General features: G+C 39.0%; 2 protein-coding genes across 16 annotated transcripts in view; one reads left to right on the forward strand and one right to left on the reverse strand.

Moving 5' to 3' along the window:
• The window catches only part of lrrfip2 (leucine rich repeat (in FLII) interacting protein 2), a 69,563-nt gene extending 61,820 nt beyond the window's left edge, over positions 1-7,743 (forward strand). For all 14 annotated transcript variants that reach the window (XM_076974999.1, XM_076975002.1, XM_076975001.1 and 11 more), the window contains 5 exons: positions 27-76; positions 233-353; positions 4,871-4,950; positions 6,653-6,757; positions 6,965-7,743. In XM_076974999.1, coding sequence (XP_076831114.1) covers positions 27-76; positions 233-353; positions 4,871-4,950; positions 6,653-6,757; positions 6,965-7,075 — 467 coding nt within the window. In that variant the 3' untranslated portion in view covers positions 7,076-7,743. The remainder of the gene's footprint in view (positions 1-26; positions 77-232; positions 354-4,870; positions 4,951-6,652; positions 6,758-6,964) is intronic.
• Positions 7,744-8,152: 409 nt separating this feature from the next.
• Positions 8,153-19,097, reverse strand: mlh1 (mutL homolog 1, colon cancer, nonpolyposis type 2 (E. coli)). 2 transcript variants are annotated; one of them, XM_076974998.1, is made up of 19 exons: positions 18,902-19,097; positions 18,541-18,631; positions 17,059-17,157; positions 16,687-16,760; positions 16,359-16,431; positions 16,004-16,095; positions 15,840-15,882; positions 15,667-15,755; positions 15,167-15,279; positions 14,897-14,990; positions 13,715-13,868; positions 13,310-13,617; positions 13,005-13,129; positions 12,802-12,910; positions 12,534-12,597; positions 12,162-12,326; positions 9,027-9,119; positions 8,796-8,909; positions 8,153-8,473 (listed from the first exon to the last, which is right to left on the reverse strand). In XM_076974998.1, the coding sequence occupies exons 1-19, from the start codon at positions 19,006-19,008 to the stop codon at positions 8,321-8,323; spliced, it is 2,160 nt and encodes a 719-aa protein (XP_076831113.1). In that variant the 5' UTR covers positions 19,009-19,097; the 3' UTR covers positions 8,153-8,320. The 2 variants fall into 2 exon arrangements, with proteins under 2 accessions (XP_076831113.1, XP_076831112.1); XM_076974997.1 differs by having other exon boundaries at positions 12,162-12,398.
• Between the last annotated feature and the right edge of the window lie 3,229 nt (positions 19,098-22,326).

Genomic DNA, 22,326 nt, shown 5'->3' on the forward strand with positions numbered 1-22,326 from the left:
TTACAAATGTTTTTTCCTTACAATAGATGTTCGGCTACGAAAGCTTGCAGAAGAAAAAGATGAACTTTTAGCCCAAGTATGGATGCATTTTTCCCTCTGTTGCTTATGAACACTATATTTTGTTTTTAAGTACGACTATGAACTAAGCATTTGAATTTGCAACAAAATGGAAAGTTACTGAGTGCATGATCAAAAGTGTGTTATCGTTAGTTTATTCTCTCTGACATCTCAGATCAGGAAACTGAAAGTGCAGCTGGAGGAAGAACGGCAGAAACATTCTAAGGTGGAGAGTGTTTATCCAGAAGGAGAGAGGATCGAGAACGGCACCGACCTGCACTTCATCGAAATGCAGAGTAAGCTCACTCACCTTTACAGTACAGTTTGTTTACAGTACATGTAAACCCAAATTCCTAGATGGAAAACTGTATATACACTTGTGTATATAGCTAACAATGGGCAAAAATAAAAGTAAGCATAACGTACTGAAGAAAAAGATAGAGCTCTTTTTTAAAACTGCAAATCTGATACTATTTTTCATTATGGGGTACTGGGTTTTCAGCTGAGTGCATGGCCAGTAGCTATAACCATAGAACTTCAAATTCATAGTATTTGTATTCCACAACAGAAATAACAGTACTGAAATCTTCAGAAGATTCCTTGGGGGCCAAAAAATCCATAATCACTTTCATAAGCCAGTATTCTGTCTTCCTACATTGCCCTGGTACTTAAATTAATACATCATATTCTCCCTCCTCCTCCTTCATCAGAAATACTGCAGGGGTAATGGTGCCTGCCTGGTGTCTTTGCTGTTATTTCTAAAGGCATTATGTCTGTCAAGGTTTATTAAGTATTATTGGAACATAATCAGGAATCCACCACTGAATTTCCTGGTCAGAACTGTTGAGTGCCACTTCACATGGCTTTGAACAACATCATGCTTTTATTGTTTGTGAATGTGACAGACCATCAGTTTCCAAAGGAGAGGGTGGTGTATTGGGGCCATTACAGTCAGAGCTCCTGTTTACCTCCTTTTGGATATGGGTTCAAGTCTTGGGTACGGTGGCTGCCTTCAACCTTCATCACACAGTGTGAGAAGTGTAATGGCGGTGAGGCCATTGGAAGCATGTCCTATAAACCCACCCTGCTGTGGGCAGAGCCTGAGGAGGGTGTGGTCCTAATGGGAGTGGTCTTTATGACCTGTGTTTGAGTCTTGGACAGGGTGGCTGCCTTCAGCCTTAGTCACAGAACACAAAATGTTTTCCTTCCATTAATGTATGGTTCAAAGTGAAAAACGGTTTACAGTGAAAAACTGAATATGCATTTGTATTTCATATTAAGCAAAATGTTCATATATTCAGTAAATTGTGATTTAATTGTCTTTTTACCTGTACTTTCTTGGAATATTTAATGTCCCCAAACTTTTGTCTTGCCAAAATCTGACCTTTCTGTGTTCATTAAATGATCAATATTTCTGCTGTAAACCAAATTCATTTTCGTAAATTAAATCTCATATGGGAGAGTCATTTCTAAAACCAATTGATGAATTTAAAGTCAGGTTATAAGCTTTTGTTTCCACAACATGGATAAGCGACAGAACTTGTGTGCTATAAAAATGTTTTGATCACTCTGAGGACACTACAGTCCCTGACATTAGTCCAGTTCCCTACAAACAAAATTAAATCACATGAGCATATCTTATGCTAAAATAAAATGTAGTTCAAACTGTTTGGTAACATAATTCTAGTGAAAGTGGTTGGTGTTTCTATACTGTATGTAAAGTCTTCACAATTGTGTGACTCGTTGATCCTTCACAACAGTAATAATAATAATTATTATTATTATTTCTTTGTTTGAAGCCTGAAATATCATATATGTAATGCTGCAGACCGGAGCCCCGGTGGGCGTGGGTAAAGAGCGGAGCATGTGTCAATCATTTTTGACTGCAGCCAATCAGATACTAGACTTTCGTTGTCAATCAAATTTTATTAAGCCAATTATCAGCCAGAGTTAGCTGTCAATCATTTTTTACTGCAGCCAATCATCTTAACAGATCTGCCAAAAGAAGGCGGAAACTGCACAGAGAAGCTCTTTAAACAGAAGTATATGCCGCTCTTACACAAAAGTAGCTCAATAAAACATTAAAAGAGCCATGACTTTAGACAATTTTTAATCGAATTTTAAAATACTTCTCACTAGGGGTGTGGGGAGACACTCAGCTCACGAGACAAGACATGATATTGTGTTCACGAGAAAGAGACGAGACGAGATTTTAAGAACACTAAAATTACAAATTATATGACTGGACAACAGACTTTTATTTAACTGAGTTACACATGCATTTTGAAATGTTTTATTATAACTCTTAACATGCATTATGTAAGCATGAATTAAAATAAAATTTCATAAAAGTTAAAATAAAATAAATAAGATTAAATATTTCTCCTTTTTTTTCAATCGCAAACAATATTACAGTGAGTCCCTGCTTAATGATGGTGTTAGAGACTGAAAAGTCCGTCGTAAAGCAGTTTTCGTCGTTAAGCGTGACCCTAGATTTAGATACACTTTAATCGTAAATACAGTAAAGAAAAAAACGAACAATGTTCTCGTGCGTAGAGCGTGAGAGAGAGCGATCGCATTGCTGAGATGGGCTTATCGTACACAACACTCCATAACACTCCACTGTGTTGCCACTGCTCCTCCGCGCGAAATAAAATAAAAAGTCGGTCGTAACTCCGGTCCGTCGTTAACCAGACCAAGCGGGGAATCACCGTTTTATGTGCAAAACAAAAAGTTCTTCTCTGTCAATACAGAGTGCAAATAGTGCAAACAGAGCCTGACCAAGTATGTCACTGAATTTGCTGCAACTACACTGCCATGTTCATTTTTAAGAATATTAGCATCCCTACACTGCTCCCGATATCCTTCACTGTCTCAACTTGCCAAAGCGCCTTTCTGTCCCTGCTACCTCTGTTCAAGTGAGAGATGTTGATTTGAGTACTGAGCTGTGGTGTTGCTGTAAATGTCTCTGCATCCTGCTCGTATTAGTCGCGGTGTACGGAATTATTTTCATACAATGTTTGCATATGGTCCGTGTCTTGTCAGTCACTCAGCCGAAGTGAAATTAGTGGGCAGGGTTTAATTACATCTTTGCGGGAGTCATTTAGTTGGATTAACTCTGATTTGATCAACTCTGTCCGATAACTCTAACACTGAACATCATTTAAATCTAACCGTGTTCATTTACTCTTTGGGAGTGAAAATCAACTCGGAAATGTTTAACACTTAAAATTTAACACTCCAGTTTTTGCTGTGTAGGAGAGGACGTAAACGCCTTTGGCTGCAGTAAAAAATGATTGACAGCTAACACTGGCTGATAATTGGCTTAATAAAATTTGATTGACAATGAAAGTCTAGTATCTGATTGGCTGCAGTCGAAAATTATTGACACATGCTCCGCCCTTTACCCACGCACACCAGGGCTCCGGCCTGCAGCATTACCCTTCTCTGAAATGTGGCAACAGGTCAAAGGTCAAGGGGTCAGAATACTTTTGCAAGGCACTATATAAATATGCTGTGTCACTAGCAGTGATGGCTTAGTTACCTTAAAAAAGTAATACGATTACTGATTACTCCTTTAAAAAGTAACTTGGTTACGTTACATATTACTTGATTTTAAAAGTAACTACGTTAGATTACAAGTTAGTTTAGTAGTTACATTCAGCAGCAAAATGAGTTTTTCCAATACTCACTTTATTGGAAGTGCATTTTTAACAGTAACAATGTATGTCCTGACATTTAAATAATGTATCTCCTGTAGTGCTGTCAATTCCAGGTGCCGCGATTAAAAGTCCTCACCAGGATTTTGTTCAAGATTGCTAGATTTTCTAATTAGCAATCCAGGTAAAATTTGTGGAATCAACACAATCCAGGAAGCCTGAGCAAAATCCTGGTGAGGACTTTTAATCGCGGCACCTGGAATTGACAGCACTAATCTCCTGTCATTACGTTTGTGTCGCTGCGCGGTATTATTTGTAAATATATTTGTAAACGTAATACACCCGAACTATTCAGTCAGACAGATATTTGTTGTGAAACGAAATCATTACAATTTCAAGCATTTTTAAGTAGGCTACATTAGCCAAAATTCCAGCACTTTTCAAACGTGGAACACAATGCAACAATAAAATTCGTCAGGTCATTGTTCCTTCTCCTGTTTTTGAGGGGTATTTCTTTACACTACCGCATATCATTACGGACAACACTGCACAGAATGATGTGAACGCGCTCGCGCTCTCACAGGTTCGTGTGCAGTGTGTGGAGTCAATCGCTACAGTCAGACGCAAAAGTATAACTGAGCCAAGAAGAAAGCAAAAATATACATTTTTACTAAGGAAAATAAAAATAGTAACGCACAGTTACTTGGATAAATAACTTTAATCTGATTACTGGACTGGAAATAGTAACTCGTTATATTACTCGTTACTGAAAAAAGAGGTTAGATTAGAGTAACTTAGTTACTTAGTAACGCGTTACTGACATCACTGGTCACTAGTCACCTGTAGTTGATTTTTAAATCCTAAACAACTGGTCATTAAATGTCTTGGACTTCCTTGGGTTTATATAATAGATTGGGACTTGGTTGATAATACTAATTTCTTTGAGCCATGACAAAACAAGCAACTGAACCTTTTCCCTATTGGTGCTTCCCACAGTGGTTTTTTTATACAAGCACGCTTTAGGAATGAAGTATCTTGGTCCAAATGCATGTATTATTTTGCATTCTATTCTATAATAATTTTTGATGATTCAATGTACTCTGTCTTTATTGAAGTGGATGTCGGCATAAGCATATGCTCTTTCCTTTTCTTAGGGGATGCCAACAGACAAATTAGTGAATATAAATTCAAACTCTCAAAGGCTGAACAAGAAATGGGTACAATGGAACAGAATGTAAGTTTCTTAAACATGTTATGCGTTGATTTTAATTCTATATTGAGTAGACATGAGCATCATGATAAAACTCGTGGTAATTAAAGTTTTATGAAGGCAGGCTTGACAAACGTTTAGCATGTCGTGCATCATATAAGTGGACACTTGGTGACTTGTGCCGTATAGACTGATGCATTGGTACACCCAGTAGTGATTTATGATGCCCAGTCCTCTATTGTACACAGAAGATGATTCTCATATTAAACACTGTCTTTTATATTTATTAATAATTTTTTGAAAGCCAAATAATAAAAAAAAAAAGGTTAAATCTTTTCTATAGTTTACTCAAATTCACTCAATTTGCACTGTATAATTTTGAGTGTGGGTCTAGATGCAATGGGATGAGTTTTCCCCCATGAAAATAATAGTTTATAGTAACCTTTTATTTAATGTATTAGCCAACACCAGACATGTTAGAAACATGTAGATAAAATAAGCCAAGTGAAACATGACATGATGTATGGTAAGACAGTGACTCAAAGAATGAAACTTAAAATTGACATCCACCTAAGAAAATGCACATCAAGTGTGCAGGGATACTGTGTGACATCAATACACAATATTGTCAAAAGTATTTGCTCACCATCCTTGATTCGCATATGAGCTTAAGTGAGCTCCCATTCCTAATCCATAGGGTTTAATATGACGTTGGTCCACCCTTTGCAGCTAGAACAGCTTCAACTCTTCTGGGAAGGCTGTCCACAAGGTTTAGGAGTGTGTTTATGTGGATTTTCATGTTTTTATGGGGATCTTCCAGAAGCATATTTGTGAGGTCAAATACTAATTTTGGACGAGAAGGCCAGACTCTCGGTCTCCGCTCTAATTCATCCCAAAGGTGTTGGGACACCATAATCCTCCCTTCACCAAACTTTATACTTGGCACAATGCAATCAGACAAGTACCGTTCTCCTGGCAACCGCCAAACCCAGACTCATCCATCAGATTGCTAGATGGGGAAGTGTGATTTATCACTCCAGAGAACGCACCTCCACTGCTCTCGAGTCCAGTGGCAGCATGCTTTACACCAGTGGTTCCCAAACTTTTTCTGCCATGCCCCCCTTTAGTAGATGAGAATATTTTTGCACCCTAACCCACATATTGACACATGTGCATATGTTTTACTTCCAAGCTCCGCCCCCCACCTAGGGGGTGTGCCCCCCACTTTGGGAACCACTGCTTTACACCACTGCATCTGATGCTTTGCATTGCACTTGATATATGGCTTGGATGCAGCTGCTCGACCATGGACACCCATTCCATGACCAGTTGACTGTTGAATATTTAGGACGAAAAAATTTTGCGACTAGATTTGTTGCACAGGTGGCATCCTATCACATTTCTATGCTAGAATTTACTGAGCTCCTGAGAACTACCCATTATTTCACAAATGTTTGTAAAAACAGTCTGCATGCCTAGGTGCTTAATTTTATACACCTGTGGCCATGGGAGTGATTGGAACACCTGATTCTGATCATTTGGATGGGTGAGAGAATACATTTGGCAATATAGTGTATATGGTAGTAGTGTTGTGAATACTCATTTCTGATAACGCATTCATTTTATAGTTATATATTTGAAATTAGGCTATCTTCAAATGTAAAAAGAATTGGTCAGCATTACTAGAAATTTTATACGAATTTTAATGTAATTGTTTGCCTTGTAGATTAACAGACTTGAGGGACAGGTCTTACGATACAAAGCAGCAGCTGACAACTCAGAGAAAATTGAAGATGAACTAAAAGCTGAAAAAAGAAGACTTCAGAGAGAGGTAAGGATCCAGCTACAGTAACAAGTCCACCAGAGCAGCCTTGGATGTAATGGCTGATGGCTTGCACAGGTGAAGTCCTATGCTATAGTGCATGCATTTGTGCACATATATGTCAGTGCAGTTTGCTATAGATATAGATACTATGGAAACAGGAGGTACCATGGCAGGATAGGCCATGATCAAACTGCGTGTTTCTGTATTCTGCAGCTGCGTGCAGCCCTGGACAGAACTGAGGAAATGGAGATGACCAATAACCACCTAGTAAAGAGGTTGGAGAAGATGAAAGCCAATCGCAATGCCCTTCTGTCCCAACAGTGATGAGACTTGCCTTGGTGACTTGCACCTTCTTAAAAGCCCTTAAATTCCTTTCTAGCCTCAGACTTCGCTGCCATACACTGCAAATGCTGCTCCTGCTCCCTAATGCCTTGTACGTGTGGGAAACCAAAAAAACATCTTGTACCAAGAAGTCCTTTTCTTTTTCACTAAATATAATAGGAACTGAGAGGAAAAAAAGACTGGTTCACACTTAAGTTTGTCAAGAAGGGAGCGCCTAAACAATTGTTTCATCCTTCCTTTGCTCAGTCAGAGCACCTTTCTTGCTGTTGTTTCCTGTTTTGAAAGCTTTGTATATCATGCCATTCACATGGGTTTTATTGCTTGGATTGGGTGCTTGATTCCTCTCCCTAATGTGTTTTCCCTTCCCAATAAGTTGCATGAATGAGTATAAAAGTGTATTTTAAACTTTAAAATTTCACCCAGCTCATGCACACATTGATATGTTCACAGCAATGTGCCTTTGTTCACAGGGAAACTAAGGGTTTCCTTATAAAAAGGATATTAAAACAAATCGGTATCGGTACAGAAGAAAGTATTTAATAGGCATTCAGTTTGATTTCCAGTTATATAAGAACAATGCTATGGTTTCATTGAGGATTTTTCCCAAAAATATTTAAAAATATTTCTTGAAAATAAAAGTATAAATTAGTGATGTGTGAATCTGATGGATTATTTCATGTGTGAAGTGTTTGTGCGGAGCATCGAGAATTTAATCCAAAATGGACACGTATTGCTAAAAAGAGCAACTTCACAAGGTACTCAAATTATATAATACTCTGTTCTGTAAAAAAGGAGCTACCCTGCAGTGCAAGATGTATTGGAAAACTGGCCTGTCAGATCAATCACCTTTATATTTGATTTGAGACACAATAGGAACACACTCATGTGAAAAGCATAATACATGTTATTACTATCTCAATTTTGTTCAAGAATTTAATTACTGTGAAACTTGAAATGTTAAAGCAAAATCATTTTAGCTAAGATTAATGGTTGTATTTTGAAAATGCAGTAACTAAAAGAGAATCTTGCTGTAATTAGAGGACACACACCTTTAGAAACTTAGAAGCCATAAAGCCACTTTATTGATGTTCACATTTTAAAGTGAAACAGTATGCAAATATTCAGCTTTAAAAGACAGTAATCACATTAACATTGTCCATAGAATATGGCAGCATATCAGTAGGTATTTTTTCTGTTCTTTATTGCTATAGCCACAGCAGTTTGACATCAGCATCTCTCAAACACCTTGTAGAGGTCTGGGAGGTTGGCCACTTGTAGGATGCTCCCGTCCTCGCTGCAGTGTTGTGGAGGGCTCAGCAGGGAGCGGATCGCTTTGAAGAGAACATGTTCAACCTTCCACCGCCAACCAGGTTCAGCTTCCTACAAAAATACTTATTCTAGGCAATCCATTCTTTAAAGTAATTTAATCTTGAACTCCATAAATCAATCTGTAAATTAGATATGGGGGATATCGAACACTGAGCAATCATCTATAGCAGTGATGTTCAAATCTGGACCTTGACTTGATCAACTTCTAGATTTTGTAATCCCATGTTGATTAAATGACTAATGTAACTGGTTGACCACTTTGCTGTCACACCTGAATCCTAGGGGAAACTCTTAAGACCTGGACCTTGAGGACTGATTTGTATTAAATAGACCAGAGGTTTTTCAAATGTAATGCGCTAGTAGCGCAGCTTACCGGGGTGTCTGCTGCTGCCTCTGTCTCTAGGGTGTACTGCTTCCTTATGGAATAGAACTGGCTGCACTCTTTACTGAAATCACGGAAACACTCCTTTTCATTGTCCCAGTTCACCTGAATTGCCCATGGAAAAAAGAGTAACCTTTATTGCTAAATAGTTGTTAAACATTGAACTTTTTGCTCTATTCAGTGTATTTTAAACTAGGTTTTACTCCATCATGGGCAGCACACCTCTGTAGCTAATCGCAGGATGAAGAGTGGAAGACCTTCCATAGCTGGAGTGTAGTTTTCAAGCAAAAGTGGCAAACCAGTCAGGTTCCCTTCCTAAAAATGAGTTGATTAGTCATAAAATAATAGACCATTAAAGTTCAAAGTGAAAGTAGAAAGCTTGGCATTAAATTAGTATGTACCAAGCTTTGACCAACCAATTATTTTAAAACCCAAAATAATTGGTTGGTCAAAACTTGGTACATACTAATTTAATCATCGCAAATTGACTACTAGACCTATAGAAATGGAATGCTTTCTTAAATTTCTTAATCATGCGATAAGTTTCATATAGAAATGTTCACAACAATCTCAGCTCCTAATGATGTTCCATCTGACCTAGATTACTGCATAAAGAAACTAGACAATGCATTTCCTGAAGGAAATACTATAGACCAGGGCTAATCAACTATATTTTTCTGCGGGCCAAATTTGACAGATAGCTCTGACCTGTGGTCCGGGGTTAGCTGTAAAATCCTGCTGTAAAATCCTTACGCCTTCACCTAGAAGCTCCATTTAAATTTTAAATGGGAGAGAAACTTGTCCTTTCTGGCACGCCGGGATATCTAATCATTTGATCAATTCGTTGTAGAGTTATGAGCATTTGTTTGGCACTAGGCACAGAAAACTGCTCCATTAGCTCCCATGTAAATTTCTCAAAATCCGAATTGGCTTTCACAATTTGCCTCTGTGTTTAACTTGTCATAAATCAGTCATTTTTGGTTCAAACCACACACAATTACACCAAAATCATCAGCCAGGGGTCCTCTGTCATACAATCTCGCGATAAGTTAAATATGTCCCGAACTACGACCGTTTGTTCAGAGGGTGCAAATCACATTAAACAAGGCTTCTCCACTCACAGTAACATTAGTTAGTGTGAGGAATGTCTCCCCCCCCCCCCACACACACACACACCTCACACACTGTTCTCTTTTATTTTAACATTAATACAAGTGAATTCACTCAACAGAAGTAAATAGCTGAATCCTCTCTCTCTCGTTCCTCGCGCACTCTTCCACTCACACACACACAACTTAACTTAAAGAAACAGTAACCCAATAATCCCTTAAGGATCATTACACTACATCTCTCTCATAGCCACTCTACATATACACCACACACACACACCTCTCTCATACCCACTCCACATACACACACATATACCACACACACACATCTCTCTCATATCCACTCCACATACACACATATATACCACACGCACACATACATCTCTCTCATATCCACTGCACATACACACATATACACCACACAGACTTCTCATGGAGAGCTTCAAAACGCAGTTTGAATGGAGTCTGTACGTTAAGCGGTTCGGGCTGTATTAAACGCACAAATAGTGACAAAAAGAAGCAGAATAATAAGTAGTAGCATGTGGGATAACAATATAGGACTTTTCAAGCCCTATAATAATACAGCTGAAAACATCTCTCAGACTTCCAGATATGCAACATATTCAGAATATTTCACCTGGGTGCCATCTAGTGGAAGCTTTCTACAAATTAAATGACATTGCACATTTACACAAAAGTTTGTGATAATTGTGATGTGTTCATTTCAACCAACCATCCATCCATTTATATCGACTTATCCGGGTCGCAGGGGCAGTAGCCCAAACAATGAGGCCCAGGTTTCCCTCTCCCATCTTTTCTGGAGGGATACTGAGGTGTTCCCAGGACAGCCAAGGGGTATAATCTCTCCCTCGTGTCCTGGGTCTTCCCCGGGGTCTCCTCCAAGTTAGACATGCCCAGAACGTCCCTGCAGGGAGGCACCCATAGGGCATCTGGACCAGAAACCTGAACCAACTCAACTGACTCCTGTCTACATGGAGGAGCAGCAACTCTACTCAGAGCTTCTCCCGGACGACCGAACTCCTCACCCTATCTCTAAGGGAGACCTGGACATCCCGCGGAGGAAACTCAATTCAGCCACTTGTACCCGTGATCTCATTCTTTTGGTCACTACCCAGAGCCAATGGTGAATCTAAATGTAGACTGGTCAGTAAATCGAGAGCTTTGTCTTTTGGCTCAGGTCTCTCTTCACCACAACAGTCCGGTTCAGCATCCACAAAACTGCAGCCGCAGCACTGATCCGCCTGTCCACCTCCTATTCCATCTTTCTCTCCCTCGTGAACAAAAGCACCAAGATACTTGAATTCCTCCACTTGAGGCAAGGACTCACTCCTGACCCGGAAAGTGCAGTACACCCTTGTAACGGTGTTTTCTTTTAAATATTACTTGCACCAGTCTAAAAATATTTTACCCTCATTTCCTTTCAGCTTGCATACTTGCATAAGCGATCCATCCAGTGCCAGCCACCTACTGCCTGACCGGATACGCCTACACCATGATGGACATTACTACATCTTTTCCTTTTCTTTATTTCTTTGTCTAAATTGTTGTTGTCATGGTGACCGGTGTCGGCCAGAGGAGGATGGGTTCCCCCCCTGAGTCTTGGTTCCTCTCAGGGTTTCTTCCTCATGCAAAAAACTAGGGAGTTTTTCTTTGCCACTGTCGCCCTTGGCTTGTTCACTGGGGGCTAGGACTCGGCACTTGTAAAGCTGCTTTGTGACAACAACTGTTGTAAAAAGCGCTATATAAATAAAATTTGATTGATACTGAATGCATGTTATTATTTTTTTTACTTTTGCTTTGTTGTGGTTTATTATAAAAATTCTAGTACAAATTGGTCCTGTGAAGAAACTGTTCAGCAGATTTGCTGGCCATATTTGAACCGCAGAGAAAGGCACCAATATAATTTATAACATTTAAGTGGTCACTTCTAAACCCAGATAAATATTGTAACAAATTGCAGAAGTTTGATTCTTTTACTCCAAAAGAACAGAACAGTAGTCCATGACCTACCTCATCAATCTCCAGAAGAACAGTGACCTACCTCATCAATCTCCAGAAGAACAGCGACCTACCTCATCAATCTCCAGAAGAACAGTGACCTACCTCATCAATCTCCAGAAGAACAGCGACCTACCTCATCAATCTCCAGAAGAACAGCGACCTACCTCATCAATCTCCAGAAGAACAGTGACCTACCTCATCAATCTCCAGAAGAACAGTGACCTACCTCATCAATCTCCATGGACAAATAATCCTCAAGCATTTCAGCTTTCTTCTTCAGAAAGTCCACTATGTACTGGGCCAGTCCTTCCTTAGGCCCGTCCTCCTCCGTCCAGCCGCTCTCCTCACAATCCAGTGCCAGCATGGCCAGTTCATAAAGGGGGGCTGGGTTCTGCAGTACCAACACACACCTCAACACCGAACCTCCCACTGCAGCCTGAGAGCTGCAACAGCTACAAGTAAACTGGAAGTGTTCAGCACCAGTAATTTGATCATTATAATGCTCATTAATTTGATCATTATAATGCTCATTAATTTTTCAGACATCAACTATTTTGACATCACAATTAAAAGAGCAGAAAGAGAAACAGGTACTAACTGACAATCGCAGGACACCAAAGTTGCCAAAATCATATATCAAAATCTGGTAAAACAGCTCCTGGCTGGGGAAAAAGGTTGACACATATATATAAAAAATATTAGCAATATACAAGATTATTACAAAATACTTTACAGCTCTACAAGAAGTGGATGTGGAATGCAAAGGAATGAGTCAGGACATTTTTGTCTTAAAATGGATTTCCAAAATGTTCTCATTGCATAGTAACATACGTCAGCTATTTCAGACGGTGTGTTTAGTGTCTAACCTGAGTTTAGTTGTGTTCAATAGGTAGAGTTTAGTGTGGTGTTGAACTAGAGTCCACTGTGGATTGACACAGCCTACAAATGAATGATTCTGCAACATCTCCTGAAGACCTACAGGATGCAAAAACAGATTCACGCTTAGACCTGCAAGTGGTCACCTGTGAAAATGAAGTTCCATCAAATGTAGACAAGAAGGAGCCAACACCTTTGTGTGCTTGTTCTTCAATCTCACTCCGAAGTTCCTTTACACTGGTCAGTTTAATGACCCGTCTCTGTGGTGTACAGGCTGCTGTCTGACTGTCCCTTTGCTCATCAACATGAGGCCGTTTCCTAGAAAACCATAATCGCAATCACATATGCACTTTGTCTACCATTCTAGACAATATATCTGGGTAATGCAACCACCTTGTGGATATTTAAGAGATCATACATTACATTTTGTTAAAAGGACTGCACACCAAAACAATAAACACCACCACACCTAATCAAACACCTGAAGTAGTCTCTCACCTGGGGGGAGTCTCTGTTTGGAGATCACACTCTACATCTTTTGTGGCCCTTGGCTGGGAGTCCTCCAGCCCCTCAACCATTTCAATATCATCCAGTTGTGCAGTACTCTGGTCAGGTGCTACAGAGCTGGCTGTGCTTGTTCCAGTTGCAGAAGGCTTACTCACTGGCTGGAGGAAAGCGTCCAGTTTCTGTGCCTTGCTGTCGGTGCGCACCATCTGATGGCTATAGACTCGCTCGCTACGATCTGCTGTGGAGCTGTTTAAAACTTTCACGTCACCGACAAAGACAGAAGGCCCAGGAAGCAAAGTCTATTGATGAAGCAAAAAATAATTAGGCAGATAGTTTAACCATGAAGATCTTATGACCGTTACTCAAACCTGCAAACATAGAGGTTTCATTATATACCTGTGTAAAATACGTGCGTGAGGAATTTGAGCCCAGAAGTCTACTCTCAATGTGCTTCTGAATGCTCTCGATGATGCAGTCTTCATGAAGGAAGTGCACTTCATGCTTTGTTGGGTGCACGTTCACATCAATATTATGTGGAGCAATTTCAAGGCTTTGAAGAAATAAAGAAATATGGCAATTATGAAATGGTTAATGCACAAAATCACGAACTTCATCATCTGCAGTACTACTGCAGAGGCTATGAAAATCACAAAAACAACCCACATGCATTCCCTTGCAAATATATCCCTTGTCCCCTCACTCACTAGAAATCTTAGCTCTTATAAGTGCAATTACAGTCTGTAGTCAATATCTGTTGGGCAATCATGCTCTATCCCATCAGTCACCAACCACCGGGCCACTGGGTCATTTGGTACTGGGCCGCACAGAAAAAAATATATATATTTTATCGACGATCAGAGTCTGAGTGATGTTTTATTTTGAAGAAAAAAAAATGGGATTCTCTCCCAATTACATCGGTCGGAGCATCTGGCCAGAAATAGATGGCCCGCGAGCCGCTATTTGAGTGTGGGGGCAGTAGAGGCACGAGTGGGTGTTGGGCTGGTCTGGGCATGAGAGTATCAGGCCTAGCAGTGTTGTGCAGCTATTTATTCATTCACACATTCATTTTGCTGCTGGTTGAGAATGGTCTACTTCCAAACTTATCCAACTTACAGCTGTCCTATAAACAGAAAAACAGTGATGACTTGATGGAAGGCTAATACAACTGATGAAAACAACAAATGGATTTTAACTAAAACCTTCTAGGTGCTAACATAATGCCTCTGTTAATTGTCCTGTTGCTAGTTGTATTTTCCAGGAGGAAAAAAGCTTGAGCAAAACCTGTAAACATACTTTTTGTGTCAGTACTCAAAGTGGAATCAATATTTGATACGTCATTGAATATTTGGATGTAGTACTGGGAAAGTACATGTAACTACAGATATTAAAACGATGCACAGAGAAATTCTAAAATAGTGGAAATATCCACACTGTTCATTGAAGTTTATGGCAAAGTCTTAGTATCTGTTGCTGTTAGACCTTTAGTCCAACCCAAAAATGTGTAATGATTTAGAATATGTAATATTTAGTAGAGAAGTAGATATAATTCTGCAACACCAATAAAATCAGCAAAAATACCTGAGATAAAGAAAAGGATGTGTATTTTTTGGAAGATATGCTGTGTAGACTGTCTCTATGGCTTTCTTCAAGGCAGTAGATTCTACCAAGCGATCTGTAAAACATTGCCCAACAGCCCATTAGAAACTAAAATCTCTAATGGGAATCTCTAAGTCTCTGAGATTGTATATTTGCTACAAGTGTGTAATACAAGTGTGAATGAACCCATGCTGGCTTTAACACAATTTATCACAATTAAGATAATGATGGAACAGAACTGAAAACACATACGGTTTATAAACAGGATGAGGATACACTTCTTTACTGAGTAGTTGGCATTGGAAATGTACCCCTGCAGCTTAAAGGCAAGTTTCTGATCCTCACACTCTACCTCAATCATCTCTCTGTGAATAAAAAAGTAGTATTATTACCAGAAATGATGTCACATGTAGCACTTATATACTTAACAATCAGACATGTTAATAGTTAATAAAAAAAAAAAAAAAAAAAAACAGTTAATAGACTTTGAGATGTCACAATTTGAACTTGTCTTTTTGCAAATCCTCACACTGCACTAGAATTCCTTTACTAGAATATTTTCCTATAGTCAGACTTCTGCTATAGACCCAAGTCTACTACCTGTCTAAACAGACTTTTTAACTTCATAACCCATGTGAGCGCCTAGTACTTTGTGTTAATACTGAAGATCCCTGTGCATGCCTTGCCCGATGAGTACATGTGGAGAAAAAAACTTACACCCAAGATGAAACAATTAAGAAATGGATTAATACCTGCTCACGGCTACACCAAACACCACTCTGACATTGTCCAACACTGTGGCATTGTGTAGAGTCTTCACATCAGCTACCATCTCGCCTTGCTTATTCAGAACAGCAGAACATGTATTTAATGAGTGTTGGTATTCAAACATACAACTACAGTTTTGTTATTAAAGGACACTTACCTTTTTGACAGTAAAACTTTTCCCAGAGTTGTGGATGGCATATCTGAGAAGACACAGAGTAAAATTAGTAAACAGATATGTACATGTAAAACAAACTGACAGAGACATAAATGTATAAAACTGTTACCCCAGATAAAAAAGTTAAAAAAATCTAATGTACACACCTACTCACCACCTCCACAATCCTGGAGTATTCTTCACTGGGACTTTTCAAGGCTTTCCTTCGGGTGGGTACATTATAGAAAAGGTCTTCTACCTATGAGCAACACACCAAACATTATTTAGAGCAGTATATCACTGTATTTGTAGATACACAATCTTAACACAGAAATCTCACCCAATCATAAGAGATTTTCACTTACATAACAGTGAATTAGTCAGCTTTATAAGATTAAATGAATAAAAATAAATGAGCAATCTCAGTGACACAGACAAATCAAACATTGGCAAAATACTTGAAAAACAAACGTAATGAGAAGTGTCGGACATTTCTGATCTGAAAGATCTGTAGTCATTTACCAAGATAAGTGTCCCTTGATTTCCTGCACAAGGTTTAGATGGAGCTTTCAACTTGCCATCACAGTAACTGGCTCTGTGAAAGATGGAGATCAGGGTTTGGTTGAAAAGAGCTTACAGTAGTCCTTAAGCCACAGCAAAAATAATTAGAATTCTTTAAAATACCATAATTTCTGGGTGCTAGCAGTCATGTCTTTTAAATCATGTACAAGATCACGTCTCAAAAGCATAAAATGTGACGATGACTTGCTCCCCCCCACCCCCATTCTGTGTTTGTATGATTAAAATGTGAAAAGAATCAGGAAAAACGTGCACCACAATTGTCACTCACCGGTAGGCACATTTTCCATCAGCTGTTTTTGTAGTAATTGTGACATGGGCTACATGACTAATGCTGGCTAGAGCCTAACAAACAGAAGACAGGAGTTTCAAAAGTCTTACATCAATCTTCAATCTTACATTCTTCAATTAATCAACATATTCTTCAAGATAAGCAAAAAAATTATTAGTTTTGTAATTGAGTACCAAGGTTACATTGTTTTGTTAATGTTACTATAATTCTTAAGAAGAATTGAGAAGGTGTATGTGTAACTTTATACCAAGTGCAATGGCAATGAAAATTTATTGGAAGCAACTTCCAGTAATTCCAGGTGGGTTTACATGAACATGACATAAATAATCTCAGTGACAGCTCCATACACACCTCTCCTCTGAATCCGTACGTTGAAATAGTTGTGAGGTCTTCAAAAGTCTGAAGCTTGCTTGTTGTAAACCGCTCACAAACAATTTCCAGGTCATCTTTCTGCCAAAGACAGATTAATTCAAGGGACATCTATTTATCCAATACCTATATTTTGCTAATACATTATACATACTAGATCAACCTCTAGTTATATATCCAGCAGGACATTCCAGTAAGTTCGTTTGCTACAGACACTAAAGAAATAATCTGGTATTCCGGTGTTACACCGAATTCTGCGACCGTCGAATTTTGTGACCGCAGAGGGCGCTATTTCGCAGTTTCAGTTCACAGGCACGAGCGCTTTACGAATGCTGCGTAAAGCTGCTGTCATTTGGACCTCATTCCGAATGGTAATTATACACTTCTGAATAAAATGTTTAAATATAGTCTACTAAAACGTTTTTGCTATCACTGTTTTCTGTTATTGTGGAGTCACAGTGGGTGATGTGTTTCCATGGTAGATGTAACAGATGTACCTTGTCATGGGGTCACCAGTTCTTAATATGTGACCCCACTGAATTTCCACCTATAATCATTTTGAAAACAGCCATGTCTTTCCTGGTGACCTACCATCCCTTCACCTTATTAGACAGAAAAAAAAATTATGAATGGAATGGACAAGTGCACTTTGGAATAGGGGTCACTGATTCTGACGGCAGCCATCAGAATATGTGACCCCACTGAATTTCCACCTATAATCATTTTGAAAACAGCCATGTCTTTCCTGGTGACCTACCATCCCTTCACCTTATTAGACAGAAAAAAAATTATGAATGGAATGGACAAGTGCACTTTGGAATAGGGGTCACCGATTCTGACGGCTGCTGTCTAAATATGTGACTGCTGTCCATCCCCATACAAACTAGTTAAAACCCAACCAAATGTTTTCAGGTGACTTACCATCCCTACACCTGTTAGCCAAAGAAAAACATTCATGAATGGAGTGGACAGACTGACCGTGGCATAGGGGTCACCCATTCTGACAGCTGCCAACTGGATCTGTGACTTTAATGTATCTTCAAAAAATATTAAAAGATCGTTTTAAAAACGTTTTAGTAGACTATATTTAAACATTTTATTCAGAAGTGTATAATTACCATTCGGAATGAGGTCCAAATGACAGCAGCTTACATAACTTACTTATGAAAAGTTTGCTATTGTCAGGCGTATGTATTGGCTGACTTTACTCCAGTCGTCACGTGTAAAAATGTTGTAATGAAACATTCTTGTTAACAGACGACATAAAATGTAAATACACGCATCTCTCATATTTTGGCTCGTGGACAGCAGCAAAACGAGAAAAGAAAGCGCGTCGGCGTAGCTTACGCAGCATTCGTAAAGCGCTCGTGCCTGTGAACTGAAACTAACTGAAACTGCGAAATAGCGCCCTCTGCGGTCACAAAATTCGACGGTCGCAGAATTCGGTGTAACACCTGTTTTTACCCTGATTCCAGAGCCATTGTCCTGGATTTGGATCAGCTTGAGTCCTCCGTCTTTGACAGTAATCTGGATGTTGGTGGACTTTGCATCCAGACTGTAAATATAAAATGAAATTCAGCTGGCGAACACACACAGGTTTGATCTAGCAGGCCAACATCTAACCAACTAGCGAACCTTACAAACGTATTAACGAGTTCCCTTAGACACGGGGGGACATACTGACGCTAGTAAAACAAACTGGTAGATCTGTGCACTTATTGTGTGTGTTTGTATGTGTAATAACGGGAGAAACGGCCCACAAAAGTGACTTTACAGCTAGCCACATACTTCCCTCGCAAATACATTAGCCAACGTTACAGCTCACCAATTTTCAATCATTTCTTTAATAGCATTTGCAGGCCGTTGAATTACTTCTCCGGCAGCAATACGGTTCACCACCGTTTCATCAAGTCTTCGAATGACGCCCGCCATTACAGTCGTGTACGTGAACCGGTGACGGTACACACGGTCTCCGACCTCAACACACACGCGGCAGCTTGTTGTTGTTCTCGTTTTTATGGCGATTACAGCTACACAGCGCATTACTGTCGCCTGCTGGTGCGGAGTGTAGACCGGCTTACACCACAGATCATTTCATATATGCTTTAATGTCTTAGAATTTTAGAAAATGTTTAAAATGCAAAGCTCGTAATGCTTTGTATTCTGCATTGTATTCATCGTATTAAAACTTTCATAAAAGCTCAGAACAAAGCATTACAGGTTCTATTGATTAATTTTCCATTTTTCTTTTCTAATTTCTCATCCATCAAAGTCCAATATATCTCATTTGGCCTGCCCTGACCATAATGTCCAAGAAGACAAAAAAACAAAATCCCTCTAACATATACCTGTAATATTTTGGGTTAATTATGTTTGAATGTTATGAATGCATCAAACCCTTTAGACTCATGTTTCTGTCACTGGTGTAATCAAATAGAGAGTAACAGAACAAAAATATTTTCTTCACATATTGTTGATCTTAAACATGTCAAGGGACATCATATTACACAATACCAGAACCACTCCAGCATAAAGCTTCATTTGAGGCCTACAAAGCTATACTTTGGACCTTGCTAAATTACATATCCAAGAAATCTGATGACAGTCCTTTATCCTCATCCCTTTAATTCATGTCTGACCTCTGCCCACATCTACAATGGAAGCTATTGCACACATTTGTTTACCACGCCAAGCAAAATACATGGAGGAGAAGTCTCTAAAGAAAATGATGAAGATGGTCATGTGCCTTTGACTTCTCCTAAACAAACTGTGCAGGAGACCCCAGAACAGGTGATGTACAGGCAAAGTACAGGTGATTTACATGTGACTTGTCCTACTTTGACATGCTGGAGAAACTGTGGGCAGTTTGAAATTTCTAATGAAGCCTGAACCAGCATGCTTTTCATGTTGCGTTTCAGAATGCAGATTGAGGACTTTCACTATGATGACTTCACTCATCAGTAGGTATCCAAAAAATGCATGTACAACTAACCAGCACAACTGCAGGAGCTTAAAGCAGGATTAGCCAGTAATCTAATGCCTGGAACATTTGGATATGTGCAGCTCCAAACAAACCTATAATGTCACTCACACTTCTTTTGACTTCCACTGCATTCAACCACCAAAAGGATTCATAGATTTCTTTCAGTGTCTTTCAGTCTGACCCTCTATTTGAATGTTTCTCCATTTAGAAATGCATACTTTTAGTTCTTAGCCTACCATTATATTTGCAGCATACAGGCACAACATCACTGACAACCAAGAAGCACCATTTCTACATATAAACGTTTTGTGGTTAGTAAGCATAGCTAGGCCTTGCTGAAGTTTTCATTTACTGATCAGCCAATTTTTTTACTCAGAGAAAATGCTTACAGCAGTTACCAGAACATTTGGAAGGGAACTCTAACAGTGTCTGGCAGGGAGCTAAAATTAGGTCATCGTTGGATTGTAGCCTTGAGGAATGAATAGCCATTTTAGAAAATAGCATACAACCTCAGGCATAAAATTACAAAATCAGTTAATACAGTTAATGCCTCCAAGCATATACATTAAATATATATGCATCAAACCCAAAAAACATATATATATATGTATATATATATATATATATATATATATATATATATATATATATATATATATATATATATATACATGTTTTGAAATAAATAAATAAATAAATAAATAAATGATATGTTAATACAGGCTAGGTTTCTCATGCTGTGACATAGTGCAGTACTGTGCCAAAAGGAGGTGGACAACAACTTAAAAATTAACTGTGAAATCTTTGGCAGCCCAAGTGTCCCTAATGAAATTATGACCCAGTGTACCCGTAGGTACTGTGATCATTGATTCTTGGTTTTTACAGCTTGTTATAATCTGCTGAAGTTGCATTGTATTTGTATTGGAATTGTCTTATACATACCACAATAATAATGAAACCTTGGTCATAAAAATTATGGCATATAATCAGGGCCGGAGTGGGCCCCCTTTTCAGCCCGGGAGTTTCATGCCCAAATCTGGCCCAAAATTATTTTTCCCTCCCAATTGGCCCAAACTAAAGATTGACATGAGCCGGCCCATCGGGAATCCTCCCGAATCTCCCGATTAGCCACTCCGGCTCTGCATATAATAATGGAAAATAATGGTGGTCAACTACATCTATAAATATATTTCACTTATAACATTTACATTTACATTTATGGCATTTAGCAGACGCTCTTATCCAGAGCGACTTACAAAAGTGCTATGTAGTTGCTTGGAATCTCCAAGGTAGTATAGATAGTCCTGAACACAAGGTACTCTAAGCTGGAAAAACCACTAGACGAAAGTCATATGATACCTAACAATTATACCTGAATATACACATCAACTGAGGAAACAATTCCTATAACCCAATTATGCACAATACCTGAGAAAAGACAGTAAGCAATACCTGTAACTAACACCTGAGGAAAGAGATGATAAAGCACAATAGACGAAGCATAATTATGCAAAGTGCACTTGAAAGAGGTGGGTCTTCAGTCGGCGTCTGAAGACAGCAAGTGACTCCGATGTTCGGACACACAAGGGAAGTTCATTCCACCATCTTGGAGCCAGGACAGAGAAAAGTCTGGATGCTTGTCTCCCATGTGTCCTGGATGATGGAGGGTCAAGACGAGACATACTTGAGGCGTTTTATATTTGATGCGGTCTTATAAGAGCAGGATATAAAAATTTTGTAATCAAGAAAAACTGGTTGTGTAGGATAAACATCTAGATGCCGCCAGAGGTTGTGGAGCTCATGGCCAAGATAAACAGTTGCAGCAACCAGCACCTCTAAGAACAGGACTGTACATGCACACAACTGTTAGCAGCAACTGTTCTGTATAGTTAACACATTTAATCAAGATATAAATTTTTCAGAAAATTTTCTTGCATTTTTTAACCCACTACACTGTAATTCAGACATCCATGTTCATTTTAGCTGAACTAAATAAATAAATGAATTGTCTCACTTCACAACTGATGAAATACACCATGCCACTTCAATGGTCTGACTGCATACCATGTAATAAACTACAATCTTTAATCAAAGCCCCTGTAATCACGGCACCACGCTGATATGTTATTGTGCACAGTGTGTAGGCTACCTGCTTCCAGTTCCTATAGATAGTCATTGGGTGCAAATAAATAGATATGTGATGTGCGGTACACATGAGAATTCAACATATGTAGTGCAATGTTCATGGACAGGGAGCCTTATTAAAA

The sequence above is a fragment of the Brachyhypopomus gauderio genome, chromosome 15, assembly GCF_052324685.1.
Source record: "Brachyhypopomus gauderio isolate BG-103 chromosome 15, BGAUD_0.2, whole genome shotgun sequence".
NCBI classification, from domain to species: domain Eukaryota; kingdom Metazoa; phylum Chordata; class Actinopteri; order Gymnotiformes; family Hypopomidae; genus Brachyhypopomus; species Brachyhypopomus gauderio.